General features: G+C 41.1%; 1 protein-coding gene across 2 annotated transcripts; it reads right to left on the bottom strand.

Moving 5' to 3' along the window:
- Positions 1-3386: 3386 nt before the first annotated feature.
- Positions 3387-17332, bottom strand: hps5 (HPS5 biogenesis of lysosomal organelles complex 2 subunit 2). 2 transcript variants are annotated; one of them, XM_052059901.1, is made up of 23 exons: positions 17181-17332; positions 15646-15775; positions 15054-15164; positions 14887-14951; positions 14626-14818; positions 13873-14003; positions 13426-13644; positions 13252-13323; positions 12889-12977; positions 12628-12806; positions 11733-11891; positions 11352-11511; positions 9958-10075; positions 9175-9321; positions 9027-9095; positions 7570-8090; positions 6243-6363; positions 6021-6170; positions 5823-5942; positions 5427-5540; positions 5102-5208; positions 4089-4362; positions 3387-3789 (listed from the first exon to the last, which is right to left on the bottom strand). In XM_052059901.1, the coding sequence occupies exons 2-23, from the start codon at positions 15751-15753 to the stop codon at positions 3729-3731; spliced, it is 3288 nt and encodes a 1095-aa protein (XP_051915861.1). In that variant the 5' UTR covers positions 15754-15775; positions 17181-17332; the 3' UTR covers positions 3387-3728. The 2 variants fall into 2 exon arrangements, with proteins under 2 accessions (XP_051915861.1, XP_051915863.1); XM_052059903.1 differs by having other exon boundaries at positions 17186-17288.
- Between the last annotated feature and the right edge of the window lies 1 nt (position 17333).

Raw genomic sequence — 17333 nt, 5'->3', positions numbered from 1 at the left:
CTTAACAATACATAGTGTACACATTGCAGTAGGTTTTGGGGTACATTATATTCATTGTATGGCTTTCCTTTGAAAAATTCCAGAATGAACCAACCTGAGCAAGAAAAGGAACCAGGCAGGTTGAGACATTCCATATTTTGGGGGCAAATGGAAATATGTTCTTCACATTCATTCACGTCTAAAATGAAACATGACATGGACAATTTGTGTTTGATTCGTGTCGTTAGGACATTTGAGGCCGAAAGTAATATTTGACAACTTTCTATTGATTAAAAGTAAGATTTGTCTACCACGGCATGTTGAGAGCTCCACTGCTGACTTTGTGCGTCACAGCTGATAGATGAAGAACCTTGAAGCTCAAAACCAGGTTGACACTCATACATGACCGCCGAGTCGCAGAGCTGGGAGTAGCCAGACTGAATTTGGGGTGTGACCATTTTAGCCGAAAAAAAAACCGACCATGAATAGGAAGGCGTTTTTAGTCGGAAAAAAAAGGACCACGTATAGTAAGGCGCTTTTAGCTGAAAAAAACGACCATGTATAGTAAGGCGTTTTCCGACGAAAAAAACCCGACCATGAATAGGAAGGCGTTTTTAGTCGAAAAAAAAGGACCACGTATAGTAAGGCGCTTTTAGCTGAAAAAAATGACCATGTATAGTAAGCCGTTTGTAGACGAAAAAAAATGACCATGTAAGGCGTTTTCAGCCAAAAAAAACACCCCTGTATAGTAAGGCGTTTTTAATCGAAAAAAACCCGACCATGTATTGTAAGGCGTTTTTAGCCGAAAAAAAAACCTGACCACGTACAGTATAGTAAGGCGTTTTTAGACGAAAAAAACGACCATGTCTAGTAAGGCGTTTTTAGCCCCAAAAAACGACCATGTATCATAAAGCATTTTAAGCAAAAAATAAAAATAAAATAAACGACCATGTATAGTAAGGCGTTTTTAATCGAAAAAAAACGACCATGTATTGTAAGGCGTTTTTCGCCAAAAAATACGACCATGTATAGTAAGGCATTTTTAGCTGAAAAAAAACGAACATGTACAGTAAGGCGTTTTTAGCCCAAAACAACGATGGATAGGAAGGTGTTTTGTGAATTGTTTCTTGGTGTGAGTGCAAAGATATGTCTGGAGAAGAGGATCAGAAAATGAATGGCCACGCTTGTTTCTAGAAACACACAAGAAGCCCGGAGCCGGAATCGAACCCTGCACCTCTGCACTGTGACACAGACACACTATTCATTCAATTACCAGGCCGCCATGATCGGTTCACAATTCACATAGTCCCGATACAAGACACTTTTTTTCGAAATACAAGCCATCAATAGTCAAGCTTTTTTTGTGTGTTGGAATGCATTTTTCAAAATAAAAAAACGACCATTTATAGCAAGGCTCCCACTCCACATTTGTAGTGGAAAAAACATTACTAGTAGATGAGACAGCCGCACTACCAGGATGCTGAATTGACTTACCTGGATGAAAATACAGCAACAGTACGGAATAATTACAAGTAAGAAAACAGAATTAAGAAAACTAAATTCTTGCATTGGAAACATGGGGGGGAAATCCTTCGGCTTGGCTTTCTTTTATGTTCACGATTCAAATTTTAAATGCTTTCTAGTGTTGCTGTCCAGCTTTCAAATGGCACACAAAAACATTTCAAGTGGCATTAAGTTTTTTTTTTTTGGGGGGGGGGGGTGCATATTGTTTGCCTACCGTGCGGCCGCCCATTATGCGCATGCCAGAAACCATTACTGGCCGGCATCTTGCAAATTTCTCCATTATGTGACAATTAAAGGTTTTTCTTCATCTTCTTCGAATAGTAGAAGAAATTGAGAAAGACAGTCGTTCTACCAGTGCGCTAATTTGTCTTACTATCAAAATACGTACTATTACATGGACTTCAGATGGATATCAGTGATATCGAATAGTCGTTCAAACGGCTTTCCATAAGTAACAAGCTGAGGTCCTCACCTGAGGTGCTGTCAAATGACATCGTCTGCTGTGGGAGGGACACGAGCAGGATGATGGTCATCTACAAGGACGAGACTTTGAAAAGATGATACTTCGCACAAAAAGATGAATTTCAACCAACTCACCCCGTGGAAAGTGTCCATCTTATGTCAGTTAAAATCGGGCTGTCGGTACTGAACGGCATCTTACTGCTGTGCTGACTGAGGCTCATGGCCAGCGCCAGCAGATGCGTGTGTGCATCAAATGGCCATTTATACACTAGCAGGTATGTGTCAGAATCCCCTTATTAGTCACACTGGTGACAGGAAGGCAACATCAAGCAGAAGGCGTGCAGCCTCAACCTCGCTTTTTTTCCTCCCCATCTAATTAAATTTTTGATGAAAAGCATTCTGTCACATTAGGATCATTTCAAATAGATGAAAGTGTGTGTCACTTATGCTTCATGGGAGGTACATGAGGTGTGGACACACTTTTGTGCTCAAGAGCCACATTGGATTTGGGGAAACGGCCAAAGTCAGCTCTGAACAGGACAAAGTCTCTAGAAAATAACAATTAAACTTGGTGGGGCTTTGGGATACGTGTGCCTTGACTGAAAAGATATGAAGCTGTCGCTTGAACAATTTTGTGTGTCGTGATACCCAGTAACATTTAAAATACAAGTGCTATCAAACCTCCGCCACTAGATGGCTCTAGCAAACTTTAAAACGTCCATCAGTTAGTTTGAAGTTAAGTTGATTTGCCAACAACCGAGACACCACAGAAGAAGAACAAGAAATTACCGTTCAGTTACCGGTAGTCTTTTCATGGTTTATCGGTTGTGTGGAGAGGAAATACTGTTTTTAATATACAGTTGAGCACAAATTTTGTTATGACAAAAAAAAGTAAAATTTATCAGTAAAAACATTTTTTACAGTGCCTGCCCCTGAGCCACACCGTGTTTGTTTGCATTTTTGTTGAAATAAACTAAGACAATAAAGCGTAATTTAAAAAAAAAATCGTGCATTGTGCAAGTTCACAAAAAAACAACAAAAAAACCCCACTCCACACATCAAAGTATCTGATTGTTTCTGTGCCAGAGTTAGAGAAGGAAGAAGGAAGTCTGGCAAACTCGACATAGGAATGAGATTGAAAAAGGTCAAAGTGACTCATCGTTATAAAGTTACAAAACAAGAACATTCAAATGTGAATCCCCATTGCTCCTTTGATGCGGCAGCTGTGCGATACAATCTCAGGAGTCCGGTGTTATTAACTTGTCATTAAAGTTGATCCACATTAGCTTCATCTACTTGTGTGCCTTCAAATGTCACATCCAAAAATGCTCAATTAGTTTCAACGGTTCTAGTCACATTTTTAATAACTTTTTAGCCGTATTTGTTATTGTTTTTTTCTATAGCTCATTTAAACATCCTGCCAAGATGTTAAAACTGTCATCCATCCATTTTCTAAAGCGCAAGCAGTCCTCTTTAGAGTTTGCTTATGTTGAAATGTAAAACACTTCGAAATTGCGATGGAACATGAGATGTTTTTTTTAAATTTACATCGTAAATGATCGATTAAGGCACATGCAAAACAAACAGCCTTTAAAAATCTGTATTGCACCAACAGTACATTCAGTTGCAAACAAGAGAGTGCCCGTGCAAAATATGAGCAATTAACACACTGATGTTTTAAGGGTGAATACCTTCATTAGTAGTAAAGCACATAAATTAATCCATATCAATGACCCTGCGTAAGATGCTAGCATGCGCGTGGGTCAGGCATGTTGGGACCACAGGAAGCGATCGCAGCGCTCCAGCATTGTCTGAATGGTCGCCCTGAAACATAAGACACAATTGACTCATCACATGGGAAACATCCACAAGAAGCAACAATGCCTATTTTGCACTTTTAGCAACTTTTCAGACCACACTAGAAAGCCCCCATATCCCAAAAAAAACACCTAGCAGCAAACTGAAGGTTTATAATTACCATAACATCAATGCTCATTTCTGTTAGCTCGTCGATGCACAAATGCACAGAGTTGCTATCATTTCTTTCAGTCTTTCAGTTTGACTATTCTACGATAACTTTTTTGCACATTATGCAAGCTCGACCATCTCGAGGCCCAACTTACCGCTGCCGCTTCTCGGCCACCTTCAGCAGCTCACACACCAGCTGCGAGTGAGGAGAAAGACTCAGCTGCACCCCGCACTCCTCCAGGACAGCCACGGCACGCTCCGGCCCGACCGTACGGGCCAGGCGCAGGGTCAGGGCCTCGGGGTTGATCTTTCTGCTGCAGTCTGCGGAGCTGTTGGACAAAGTGTCTCCGTTCACATCTGACGTTTGGCTGCCGTCCTGAGCCAACTGGATTAGGAGCTTCCACTCGGCCAAGTTTTGAGGCTCCACGCCTGGATGGAGAAACAGTCTTTGATAGTACAACTACTCTTGTATTGACAAGCGCTAAATTGATTTTCAGCGAGGCTACACCTCGTAGCTTGAAATTCAATGAAGGGAGGTTGTCTGCTATGACAAAACGGCTCAGAGTGGCTTATGCTTGAACAGGCAGAGTCATCCATTTGAACGAGTGCATTGTGTACTGTAGTAGCTATACCTAAGGTTGACATTTGTAATCAAGTTGCATTACTCTGAACATGAACAAAAAAGTAGTTGATTGATATCTGAATTGCTGAAATCAGTGTAAATGCTATTGATCTTTTTCAACCCCCGTTGCCCCCCCTAAAAAAAACCAAGAAAATGTTTTGCATTATGTTTATTATTATATATATATTTTTTAAAAGCAAAGTTGCACTCTATAATATTTATTGTTAGGAGGATAAAGAATATATGCCTGAAAGTACCGATACTGCCTGTGCGTTACTTAAAGACCTGTCCCGCAGATGATATTTGTTAGCCCTCAAGTTTGGGTTCTGAAATAAACACATCAACTGAAATAAATGCAGAAATCAAGATGTGACTGTCGACTTGGAAATCATTGACTCAAAAAAAATACGACGACGACGACCACTATGCTTTAATGGCTAATGCGGCGATGTGTAGAAACTGCGAGAGATCCTCCTGTCACACCTGTGGTCTCGTTTAGAAACTGAAACGGCCAGTGCGGGGTGAAACGAGGAAAGTGCAACCCACCGTCCGGGTCCTCCAGCAGGCTTATGTCATCCAACTGACAGATTGTCTGGAAAGCTTCGGGGCGGCTTTGTAGCTCACAACAGAGATGGAGATAACCTGTCCAGTAACTGTACACACATACAAACATATTGCAGAGACGACATGAATTAATGTAAACCACTGAATATGTCATTCTCTATTTCAGAAGCCAAAAAATTATATTGCTCCATTTTCTGCTGTGTGAACATCATCACATTGAGGATGCTCAAATAAACACTTGAAACAAGTCAGATGACTACAGACTTCCTGTTTTGGTGTGGGAGCAGTGAGATGGAAGTACAGGTACCCATGATCGCGGCAGGTTTCTGCCATCTTCTGCTTGGATGAAAAGTCAGCGGGAAGTTGGATCAGCAGAGCGAGGAGGCGCCCGTAACCCCAACTGAAACAGTGAGAATTCCACCTGCAACAGAGGTTGTGATTTCGCAAGGATGTGAGTTTTAGTTGTTGAAGACACAATCATTTCACGAGAGCAAGACAACATCCATAATTCAGTCTTTACAAAAATACACATTTACACTAACTCTTTGAAATTGGATCCGACAGTGGTGAGACTTGTTTTTATCCATATTGCACCCTTCTCGATTTGAACATTGCATTCTACTATCCATGACGATTTGAATTTAATCAACTGTTCAGCGGCAGCCCTAATTTCCACATCGTTCTCCCCACGTGACGAGCAGACCTGGGCTGTCCCTCGGGTGTCATCGTGTCGCATCGCTGAGGCGCGTCGTTGCTAAGTGCCAGCTCAAACCACTCCTGGCGTAGTGATTCCGGTTCAAGAAGAGATTGCAGGAATGACAACCTAAGGGAGAATTTAACAAAGTGTTGCCACACGTGGATTGTTTTTCTTTCAGGAAAAAGTGTCAAGTTGCGAGTGTACCTCTGCTCTTCAGGTTGCGACAGGACCAGGTTATCCAGGTAGGCCAGGAAGTGGCTTTTGTGAGCCATCTGCATCACATCTGCAGGGGTGACGGTGGGATAGAACGGGGCAAAGCAGCGCACTGCCGCTTCACCGTGCTTCTCATACAACCTACGTATGGACATATTCTCTTATGTACTCGGCGGAACTTGCACAAAGGCGAGAACCCCGATAGTGACTGACCTGTGTAAGTGAGCGATCAGAACGGGAGGACTCCAGGGCTGCAGTTCTCGCAGATAGCGTAGTGATCTCTGTAAATCTCCTCTGTGAATGATTTCCACCACTTTACTGGACTGTGTCACACCTATGGAGAAAGAACTTTTTTGGCCCAACTTTTTTTTTTTTTTTTTTTTTTTTTTTACACACAGTTATACAAATTCTGTTGAGTAAAAAGTGTTAAACTTTCTGCCATACAGTATAAAAAGGTTTGAACAGAGCGCAAATTGTACACTGTACTACAAATAAGCTCTCTGCTCAGCAACATTTATTAGACAAGTTGGGGTGCTACACCCTGTAAAAAGTCAGACCTTCAAAATAAAAGCATCACAGTGTAATAGTTTCAACCACATTTTCCTTGGCCCTTTGGTGCCTGACAGGGTCCTACGTTAAGCCTTTTTGAGTGGCACAATGAGCTATGTTGAGGTGGCCCTGCTAGAACTGGTAAGGGTTCTACAGTATATATTTGTTTCAATGACTATTTCATATTTAGTCTCATTATGCTGTTTTAAGCTTTTAAAGAAAATATTACTTCAGTATAGTCACTTTTATTCAGTATATCTAACCACATATTTAACATTTGAAATGTTCTGGGCTTTACATCTTGCTCACGCCATTCCTTATGGAAGGCCCCGACACATGAGAAAATGTGTACCTTGTGGTAATAAGATCAATTATGCGTGATCAATTTAATACTCCTAATACTCAAAATATTGTAATATTTCAAATTGTTAAAAAGCAAGAACACGTTGATTCAACCATATTTACACTTGAAATTTGCAGTGGCCCAGTCAAGCCAAGGTCAGTGAACCTTGATTGGTCCGGTACAATCACGCCGTGGCCACGGGGCACCAGGCCACTGATAATGTGCAGTAGAACCCTGCTTTGAAATCAAACAGAAACTATTGTGTGCTTGTTTATTAAGTGTGACTGCTCAATAAGTCATGTGGCCAAAGAAAGCGTGGCTGAAACTAACTGTAATTGGTGCTTTTATTCTGACGGTCTGACTTTTGACTGGATGTGTTACATCACTGTTTCCCAAGTGTTACCAAGCAGGAGAGTTGTTGTCTTGATTTGTTAATAAAAGCTCACACTGTGAAAAGCGTTCTACAAAACTTCCGAAATGCTTCTGATGAAAGTCCATAGATTCTGGGAAATGAGTGGCTGAGCCATGCGATTTGTAATTTTTTTGAGGGGTGAAAACCGAACAGCAAAAATGTTACTTTACTGTAACTTTTTGTAAGTCTACTGATGCAAATGTAGTGATGAGTGACAAAAACAGGAGATTTCTGACCTAACATGGCCTCGATGAAGGAGCTCTGCACGTCCTGCTGCTCCTGGCGGCATAGCAGACACATGCGTCTAATGCGTTCTCGGTCCAGCAAGAAGAAGTAACGTCGCAGGAACGTCGCACAGCTCAACTCCTGGCCTTTTGTTTCCTTGCTGAAGCAGCTGAGCTCTGCATAAAGTGTGGCCAGCTGCGTGAGATTAACCAGAAGATCGGAGGGCAGTGCTATGGGGGACACCAATCGCAAAGCTTCTTCAGACGCCACCGTTTCATTTTCTGAGGCCAGCTGACGGTTGCGCTCTGCCTCTGGAGGCATCTCGGTGTCCTCCTGTAGTGAGTTCTCTGTCGGTTCTTCTGTCGACTCTTCTGGTGTGTGTGAATATGTGTTTGAAAGCGGTTCCGCGTCTTCATCCGTGTCTGAAGGCTGAGCCGGCCTGAGGATTCGCTCCAGCGCCTTGAGCCACTCTTGGAGAGTTTCTTCCAGGAAATGTGGATCCAGTAGAACCAAGGGATCTTGGATCTGGAAACTGAAGTCAGAACAAGTTTCATACTCTGTTCATATCAAAGTAAGATAGGGACCCGCATGTTAAATAAATCTACTGAGTTGTGATTATTATTATTATTAAGGGGAACGCAAAGTAAACATTTGCTTGCAATATGTTCTATTGGCCCGATTAATATTGCGTTTGTGGAATAAGAACTATGTAGATGAATCTCTCCGTACGTTTTCCTCCATGAAGCTTGAATTGCGAATGGCACAGCTTACCTTTTATCTGGGTTTGGTCTCGTAATGTTCGCAAAGTGAGCCTGAGGACACTCTCAAATCAATTTCAGCCGATAGCGCAGGCCAAAACTCTTGGAAGAAAATGGATGGATTCATCTGCTTAATTGCAATTCTACAACTGTAATATGAATCGAAATACCATGTTTATACTAGTGGGCGCGCAAAACAAATCATTGACGAAAAATATATCAACAAGAGCAAAAAGCAAATTCTTCTTTTAACTCTGGAGTTCTCCTTTAAGAATGTTGCTATGACAACAAAGTCAGACGCAACTAGTTTGCTGCCTAGAGGGATTTCAAAGAACTTAAAAGTAGGAATCAAGAAACTGTTCCAAGGACATTAGGAATTTGATCAAGGTATCATGGATTCCATGAACAGCTAGAAATCTATAAAAGGCACAATAAGTGGCTGCAATACATTAGATCCCGATTTATATCGCGCTTTCACAACAGCTGCAACTGTCACAAAGCGCTTAACAAAACAGTTGACATCAAGTCAAAAAAAAAAAAAAACAACACAGATAACATAAAAACCCGGACAGTCGTGCAATATTAACCACTTTTCAGTCATATGCTTTGTTGTTTGCAAAGACATTGCAAACATAAATCTTTTCTGCCATAAAAAAATAAACATTTAACTCAAATAGTTCCTTTGACCTCAACAAATTTTCTGTACTTACATGGCATGCTCAGTGGCTGACTGAAGCTCGAGCAGTTCAGACTCTGTGTTGGGCATGTCTGGATAAACCCTGAGGCGAGATCACAGTCACCAGTTTAATCACATCACCAACATCCAATCAATGTAGAACTGCATTTTGGCGTACTCACTCAATATCTGCGTCTTCTAAGAACGGAGCAGAGTTGGCAGACATCTCGGCGTGAATGCCCTCTCTCAAGTCAGGTCGCTGCCAGAGCTCAGAGTTCATCTGGAGCGTATTGATCTTCTCGGTCGTCTTCTTGACAAAACTAGAAACACTGAGAGTGGGGAGAGGAGGGATGGGGCGTAGAGCGTTGATGAGTTTCCCCATTTAAAAGAGGAGCCAACTTGCAGGATTGGTCGGCAAATGAGCGTGATGCCAAGCAATGAAAAATGTCAGCAAACCCATGAAGAGGCTGAAAATAAAAGTGATGTGGGTTGAAATCTTCACTGGAAAGGGGAAGTTAAAAGCCACCGCTACACCCCAGTGAGTCGTTTCAGCTCAGTTTCAGTTCATTGTTTGAGTAAAACCCCACAATAATCTCACCCACATCCCAAGGTTATAATAATGAACAAAAACAAACAAAACAACCAATACAAACATATGAAAGTGTTTTGGAAAAAATAATACGTTACATGTTAATTAACTAATTGCAGTGAAAATGTTCTGAGTTTATTGGGAAGCACAGATAGTAGATTAATCGGTCAGCTGATTAATCTGTTAGGCCTTGATATGTACCAACAAACATGCTCTAAAAATCAATTAAAATTCATCAAATTTTGACACCCCCCCCTCCCAAAACTATAATGAAATGTCCCAAACTATTTGGACCCTGCTGCATCCACATCTCAGAAAGACACTGCAGCTGTTGTGACACTTGGTGTCTACTACTACTGCTGCTACGACTGTTCACCTGTCTTTGACGGCCTGCAGTGCAATGCGGGGGGGTTTGGTGCGGAATGAGATGGGCAGATGGAATTGCAGGCCTTGTTCGGATCGCTCTGCTTCCAGCCGCTCGCCGCTCTGTGCATCTGAATGAATATCGGGGCGAGGGCCAGAGGAGAAACACAAAAATGGATGGAGCACTCGTGGCGTACGATGAGAGGGTGGAGACCGCATGCATGTCGCCGCAGGACGAGGAGGATGAGGAGAGGTAAATGTTGTGCAATACAAATAAAACTGAACACGGGTGGTGATGTGTGTGTGGCATACAATGACACAGAGAAGAACAGTCTTATTAGAAATATGGTCAAGACATGGCTGGATTTTTACCATATTGGCCCGAATATAAGACGGCCCTGATTATAAGACCACCCCCTCTTTATCAAGAAGTTAAAAGATTTTTTGAACACCAAATTAATTTTTATACAGAAAATGATTACAGTACATCTGAAACAAATGATTATAACAATATATTTGAGAGAAAAAGCATGGCATGTTATGTTGCCTCATTCAAATCTTAATATCTGAACATTTAAATGTGTAAACTAAAGTGCAATCACATTCGTCAATGAATGGCCTCTGGTTTTTGAAATGTAAATTACATCATAACTTCTCCTCAGCTGCCGGTTAACCTGGCCGATCTTCGACCCACTTTTCTCCAGATTGTCACTGCGTTTCTCCATTTCTCCATTTTCTATTATCTCTTCTTACCGCTATTTTTTATTTTTCTTCTTTGTGCTACCACTATTTTTATTTTTATTCTTTTTGTGACAGGGTTTCACTTTGGCCTGGGGACTCAAGTTCAGCATTCACTTCAATGATATCTGGCGCCATCTAGCGTCGTGAATGGGTATAATGTCTAGACCCCGAATATAAGACGACCCCCACTTTGTCAGTCTTATTTCAATGCAAAAAACACCGTCTTATATTCGGACCAATATGGTAGATTCACTCATCACATGTATGAATTTCCAGTATTTCAATTCCAAATTAGTGTTGCCTTGACCGAAATGGGAATGAAATTCATGCATTTGGGCCTTACCCCAAAGAACAAATTGTTATACAGTGGATTTTAATTAAAAAAAAAATTGCACTCCATAATATTGTACTTTATAAAAAGTAATACCATAATTAAATAGTCCTGCATTGTATAGAGCGCCACGGTCTGCGTTCGCACCCCTCCCCTCACAGCAAAAAATTTACATAAATAAAAATAATCAACCCCAAGAACAGCTCATAAGTCCAGTCACTCGTTTTTCAAGGCACCCGTTTAATAAATTTAACAAGTCCTGCAACAATTCCATCAATATAAAAAGTGCACTTTGGTCTTTTACTTTCAAATCAGGCGTCTCAAGTGTCTCTTACCGTGGCCCACCTCATCTTCTTCCTGCGCAAAGCTGAACTCTTTGAGCTGCTCCTCTTCCGAAGCGGACTGATTCATGAGGGAGCTCGTCTCCTCATCAGACCGGCTCCCTCGGCGACTGATCACTCGGTAGATACCGCAGTCCAGGACATTGAAGCTTTCCTGGAGTTTTAGAAGAAGTGATAAGGTCATGTCGTGCAGGACCAGGATATGATTCCGCAAGCAGAACACTGTTCACAGATTTATTTGGGGCAGGTTTATCTTTTGTTGGCACAGTGAACAAGTGGTTAGCGCATGCACCTCACAGTTCCGAGGTTGGGTTTTGTTTGCCCACCCCGAGAATGCATCAACGTCAACTTCTCGGAAGCGTGATTTTAACATACGTGTGATGAGATGCTGCTTCTGCGGCTGCTGCAGGCCGAGTCCAGGGGCTCCAGCTTAGCAATCACCTCATCTAGCTGCCCAATCAACTCAGGGTGAGTGCTGGAACTGAGTTGGGATCGAAGGTGTTCCAAGCGCTCGATGGGAATTGATTTTCTGGCCTGAATTAGACAAAAATAAGGCAGAAAGCACAAATAACAGACGTGTATTTTTTGGACTGAAACTTTTTTTAAACATCTGCCCTCTATGCAGTTCATAGTTTAGAATTTTTCATTATAGTTAGCTTTTAGTTAATTTTAATGTTTCAAATTTTGTTGTAATGATTTTTTAAAAAATAAAATTTCATTTTATTATTTTGAGTGCAAGATTTAAAAATAAAGTATTGCTTATCACAGCAAACTACGATTTAAAATCAATTCCAAAATTTCATCAAATTTACTAAGAAAGGACATTTTTGCGAGAGTTTTCTTAACGTAAAATATAGGTTCAGTGAGTTCACTGTAGTTTTTATTTTACGTCATTTGCAATTTCTTTTTCAATTTCAGTTGTACTTATTTCGTTTTGTTTCGTTAACTATAATATCCGTGCCTATATGATAAGAGGGTATTCCCAAAAAGTGAATATAATTTCGTAGCCTCGTGACATTTGGCTTTTTTTCTTCTTCAATTTTTCTGTAAATTTTTAGCTTGTCGATTTTTTTCACATGGAAAATGACATTCCCTGCCAATGAAATGGCATTGTGCGTTTCCAGATTAGGTCTGTTTCACTTCATGTACCTAAAACATGTAGTGAATCAGATATTCAACACAGCATCAACAAAATAATGTCAAATCTTTTGAACCACCTTTTAGATTAAAAGACACACAGAAAAACCATGTTAGACACGAGCCACCATACCCGACTGATGCTGATGGTATGCTGTAACATACAGCAGACCGAAGCCGCCAGAGGCCAGGACTCCCGTCGCAGAAGGCGTTCAACACAGCGTTCTACGGACAACAGGGAAAGGTGGGACAGACGGCCGGCGCCATGGAGGCAGAAGAGCTCACTGCGGTAGACTGCGATGTCGAGCACATCTGCAACACCCCCCCAAAAAAAAGAAGAGTGCTGACTACCTAAATTAGGGTTAATATTCAAAGCGTTGAGTATTAAGTGTACCTTTGAGCTCTGTCCATAGAAGAACATGGCCATTGTGAGGTGTAAAGATATAAATAGCTGAATCAGTCCAGGTAAGCAAGTTTTGGTCTCTGTTACCGATATTAAAAAAAAAAAAAGTACAATTAGTCAACTGATATTCTATTACATGTTGAGAAAATTTGGGATTTTGATTTCACACTGTGTGTATCAATTTCAGTTTCTTTATTGGGACAAAGTGTTTATGAATCAACGTTTCTTACAAAAAGTAAATATGCTCAAATGATCTAAAAGCTAGTTTTCATCGGTCGTCCCTTTCCCTGATGTGAATAGACACTTCAGCACAAATACAGAAGCTGGCAAAACATTGAAGTGTGTGACTCTTACCCAAAATATAGTAGTTTTGGGAAGGCAATTGATTGGGGGCTCTTCTGGCTTGGGTTGTATTGTGGCTCGTTTCTGGAGGAGACAGTGGGTTTTAAACACCAGTTTTATATCACTCTGAGAATTGTTTTAACTAAGTTAGCAGTCACTGTATCGCTAAGACCTGGAGGTTATTACCTGTATGTGATAAGAGGTAAAGGAGGGCAGTTGAGCACCTGTTTGAACTGCTGCGTGCTTAAAACATCGCCATTAAAACTGGCTTCCCATATCCGGGACCCTGGCCGGGCGCAGTAGAGCAGCGGGGGTTGACCAGCCATCAATCCCTTGTTCTGAGGAAAAAAACAAGCTCCATATTCCCCATCACGCTCCTTGTTCCCCACACGCCAAAACTTCTCCCTGGCGACGGAACATAAAAGCATAAAGAAAGATGACTTGATTGGAAAAAAATCCCTCCCACAATTAGATGATTGAAAAAAAGGCATTTCAGACATTGCAAGAAAAATTGCCATTTCAGAAGTATGTGTCAAATTGGCAGCCCTTTGCATTAATGACGAGTGAAGAAGTCGACATCAGTAACGAAAAAGGTTGTTGACCTCTACTCAAAGCCATCACGATCCAACTCACTTTTCTGTGTCACAGAGGTAACAGCGGCTCAGAGAAGACACAAGCAGCCGACTGTCCTGGTACCCAAGCTGAACCACTTTGGAGTCAACAGTGGTGACAGTCTGAACAGGAAACATAACGAATCCTGAACCCTGCACAACAAACGACAACAAAAACATTTGTCATGCTTAAATAATCATCAATAAATACTTTAAAATTACAACAAAATCTAGTTAAAGGTGTTACAAAAATATATTACTACTAATACTGCAGCATGCCACATGAACGAGTCCCGATCCCGTGGCTGATTTGATTTCAGGCCGCACAAAGAATTTGGAAAAAATATATTTATTTTGAAAATAATGTGCCTCTGGACTTAATATTAAACCAATTAGCCTAGCCGTGTGATACATTAGGTTAAAAAAAAGTAAGCAATTTCCAAAGAAATTTATGTTTTAAAAAGTCTTTGGAAAGAAGGAAAGGCCAATGAAGGGAAAGACAAAGAGTAAAAGCCTACAACTTCCCAAAAAAGAAAAGAACAAGCAAACAAAATGGCATCAGTAGTCCTACTTGAAAAACAACAGATACTGACTTTGAAGTGTTTAAGTGAGTACAGTATTAATATACATATGTCAAATTTGGCAAACTAAAATGTTATTTGTACATGCGTGCTTTTCACTGTCAAGATATTTTATTAACTAGAACTGCTGATATAAACAATGCTGTATGAAGGGATCAAAAACAAATTAAGGCATAACACTTTGTTGGGAGTACCTTTCCCATCTTAGTGGATGCTGCCCGGAGAGAAGACACCTTCCCTGTCGTGTCTCCGATAAAAACCTTGAGCGCGTTGGTGTCCCAACAGAGCGCGGTGATGTTCTGGTCCCTGTGCTCCCAGGACACAGCCACTCTCTCTGGACGTCCACGGCGCTCCAGCTGTAGCTCCCACACAAGCACCAGACCCTGACTGGACCACATATTGTCAATCATAAAGAGACGACGAAGGGTAAAATACACTTTGTGGACAACTTTTACCTTGTTGCAACAGCAATAAAGTCTTCATCATGTGGACAGCACGACACCTGAGTAACAGATCCTTCCTGACAAGCAGGAGATGTCAAATAATCAGGAATTACTTTTATGAATTCATGATGTGCAGCAATGCCCGGTGAGGTATCTCTTAATATTGTGTCACATAGTACCTTGTGAGTAAGTATAAGCCTTTGTTTCCAGCCCTCCTTCTGAATCAGGTGCAACCCTCCAGCTGATGTTCCTAATGCTAGCCACTTCCTTGAAACAGCCAAACATGTACACTGAAACACAACACGAAGGAAATACAGAGTCATATCGGTGCAAAGTCTTAGGCCTCATTCGATTTGACTGATAAAAGTTGATGGAGAAATGGTTATGAATAAATCCGCTTCAAAACAGCAGGATGTACACCGCTACCTGCCCGAATTTGGCTGGGATAAGCTACAACCATCCACGACTCGAATAAGAACAACATTTAGCCATTGTAGGCATTAGTCACATTTTTTGCATGATTGGGTTGGAGGTGCTTGACTTCTGATCTGAATGATATAAAGTGTGTAGATTTATTGGGGGTGGGGGGGGGGGTTCTTCTCAAAACGTGATCAGTTAACACTTCAACATGGAGCTTGTCAAAAGAGTAACAGAGTAAATTCCATTTTGATTAGTTAAAGAAAAATTAAAAATGGACGCTTATGAAATCAAGGATATTCCCAAATAAGATACGTCTTTGTTAAAGCTTTGATCACATGTGATAATATCTACCTTGAGCCTGCTAGAGTCTAAGCGTAGAGTGGAGAGGAGAGGGTCGAGGCAGTCGAATTCTGCCAGGACATGACTGTGGACATCTGGTACAACTGCTATGCGAGGCATCTTCTCTCACGGTTGTCCACAACTGGAAAAGAGCGAGAGAGAGAGTTTCTACTAGTCATGTTTGTGCTTGGTCACGTACACTGTGGAATCATATGACTCTCAGCAGGGTTTTTCAGTCCCTGAAATTGGTCAGCCATGACTCTGGTTATAAAGTATTCGCCCACACAGTCGAGGTGACACAGCAGGATTGTAAACAAGAAACTGTAGACAGTATAAATTTTAAGCTTAAACACAAAATTTACAAAACGTAACTAAAAGGTAAAAGCTCTATATTTAGAAGTAGTAGTTGAAAAAGTGAAAAGTAGTAGCATCTTTGACTTTTTCTTTTATTTGCTGGCACTACTGTAAGTGGGTGAATACAGTATCTTGCATCTTAGTATTAATTCTGACCTAAAAACCAAAGGCTGATCATTAATATTTATAATTCAGAACCCAACTTTGCTCTGGAACAAATGACTAAGTTATCCTGGATTCCCTTAGGCGGCTTATTGAACCTGGCTTTTAAAAGTAGAATGGCTGATTCATATTAAAATAAAAAAAAAAAAAGCAGAAAGTATTTGCCAACCTGATTATCCGTGATTTGGGGTTTGGATATTAACTTGTGCCTTACACGCACTGGTGGAGAAACCCTGACTAAGGCCTAAGACCTTAATCAGTAAAAAATAGCACGCAAAATCCTGTTTTGCATATAGGAAGAAAACTAACAAATGGGATTAGTTACAGGCATCTTAATTGGGACTTAATGCAACCAAAACAGGAAGAAAAGCTGAGTTACACAATTTTATTACGATTTTTTTTGTCATGACGTGGTCAAAAGAGCATGTCAAAGCAGCTGATTGCGGTGTATGAAAATGTTCTGTTGAAGAGGTATCAATAACGTTTATTAGCATAGGTTGGGAACCAATGTCTAGGATGCATGTGTCACGTGACTGACCTCACCAGGAAGTAGTGTACGTAAAAATGTAAACTCGTCGAAAGTGACGTCATACAATGGAGCTGTAGTGTTACCGCGATAAATAATAACGGTTGACTAATTCTCACATGACAAACACATTTGATTCGATTTAATCGGAACGCAGTGTTTCATTCGTTTACGTGGAATAGCGGCGCTCTCGCAAACCACCTAAAGGGGCGAGTCGGTCACGAGACCACACACACATACACACGTCTGCTGACCCTGGAAATATTAACCGCTCGTTTTCTAAACGACAGCTTGATATATATTCTGTACTTTAAAAAATATAGATGAATTCTTTTACATGCCGTCACTGTTTTTTAGAACGATAGCAAGCATGCTAGCTGTTATGGTTAAGTCGTCGTTCAATTAAAAATGATGACATGCCGAGTGAGAGCACAAAGATACGTTGACAGCTTTTTGTCCGCCTCGCATCTTTGTGTAGCTCCGCTTTTTCGAGAAAATCACTCACGTTACCGCGGGAGCTGCAGCCGAATGGCCTGCCTCCATCAGCTGGCGAAGAGTCGACTTCCTGAAAGCGTGCCGACTACTGGGCACGTTTTGCATCTTAAGTGGATGGGCAACACGCCTCATGAAGAATCCGCAAATTGGGAGAAAAGCCAAC

This window comes from Hippocampus zosterae, chromosome 3, assembly GCF_025434085.1.
Source record: "Hippocampus zosterae strain Florida chromosome 3, ASM2543408v3, whole genome shotgun sequence".
Taxonomy (NCBI): Eukaryota; Metazoa; Chordata; class Actinopteri; order Syngnathiformes; family Syngnathidae; genus Hippocampus; species Hippocampus zosterae.
This window is presented reverse-complemented; position numbering and strand designations above follow the sequence as displayed.

Bases quoted from the DNA above. Each gene is read 5' to 3' on its own strand.
- hps5 (XM_052059901.1), bottom strand. From the start codon at position 15,753: ATGCCTCGCATAGCAGTTGTACCAGATGTCCACAGTCATGTCCTGGCA. The intron at 12,978-13,251 runs GTAAGAGTCACA...TATCGGTAACAG, and splicing joins CCAAAACTACTATATTTTGG to AGACCAAAACTTGCTTACCT. The intron at 6,171-6,242 runs GTCAGTCACTAT...GTCCATACGTAG, and splicing joins CTGATCGCTCACTTACACAG to GTTGTATGAGAAGCACGGTG.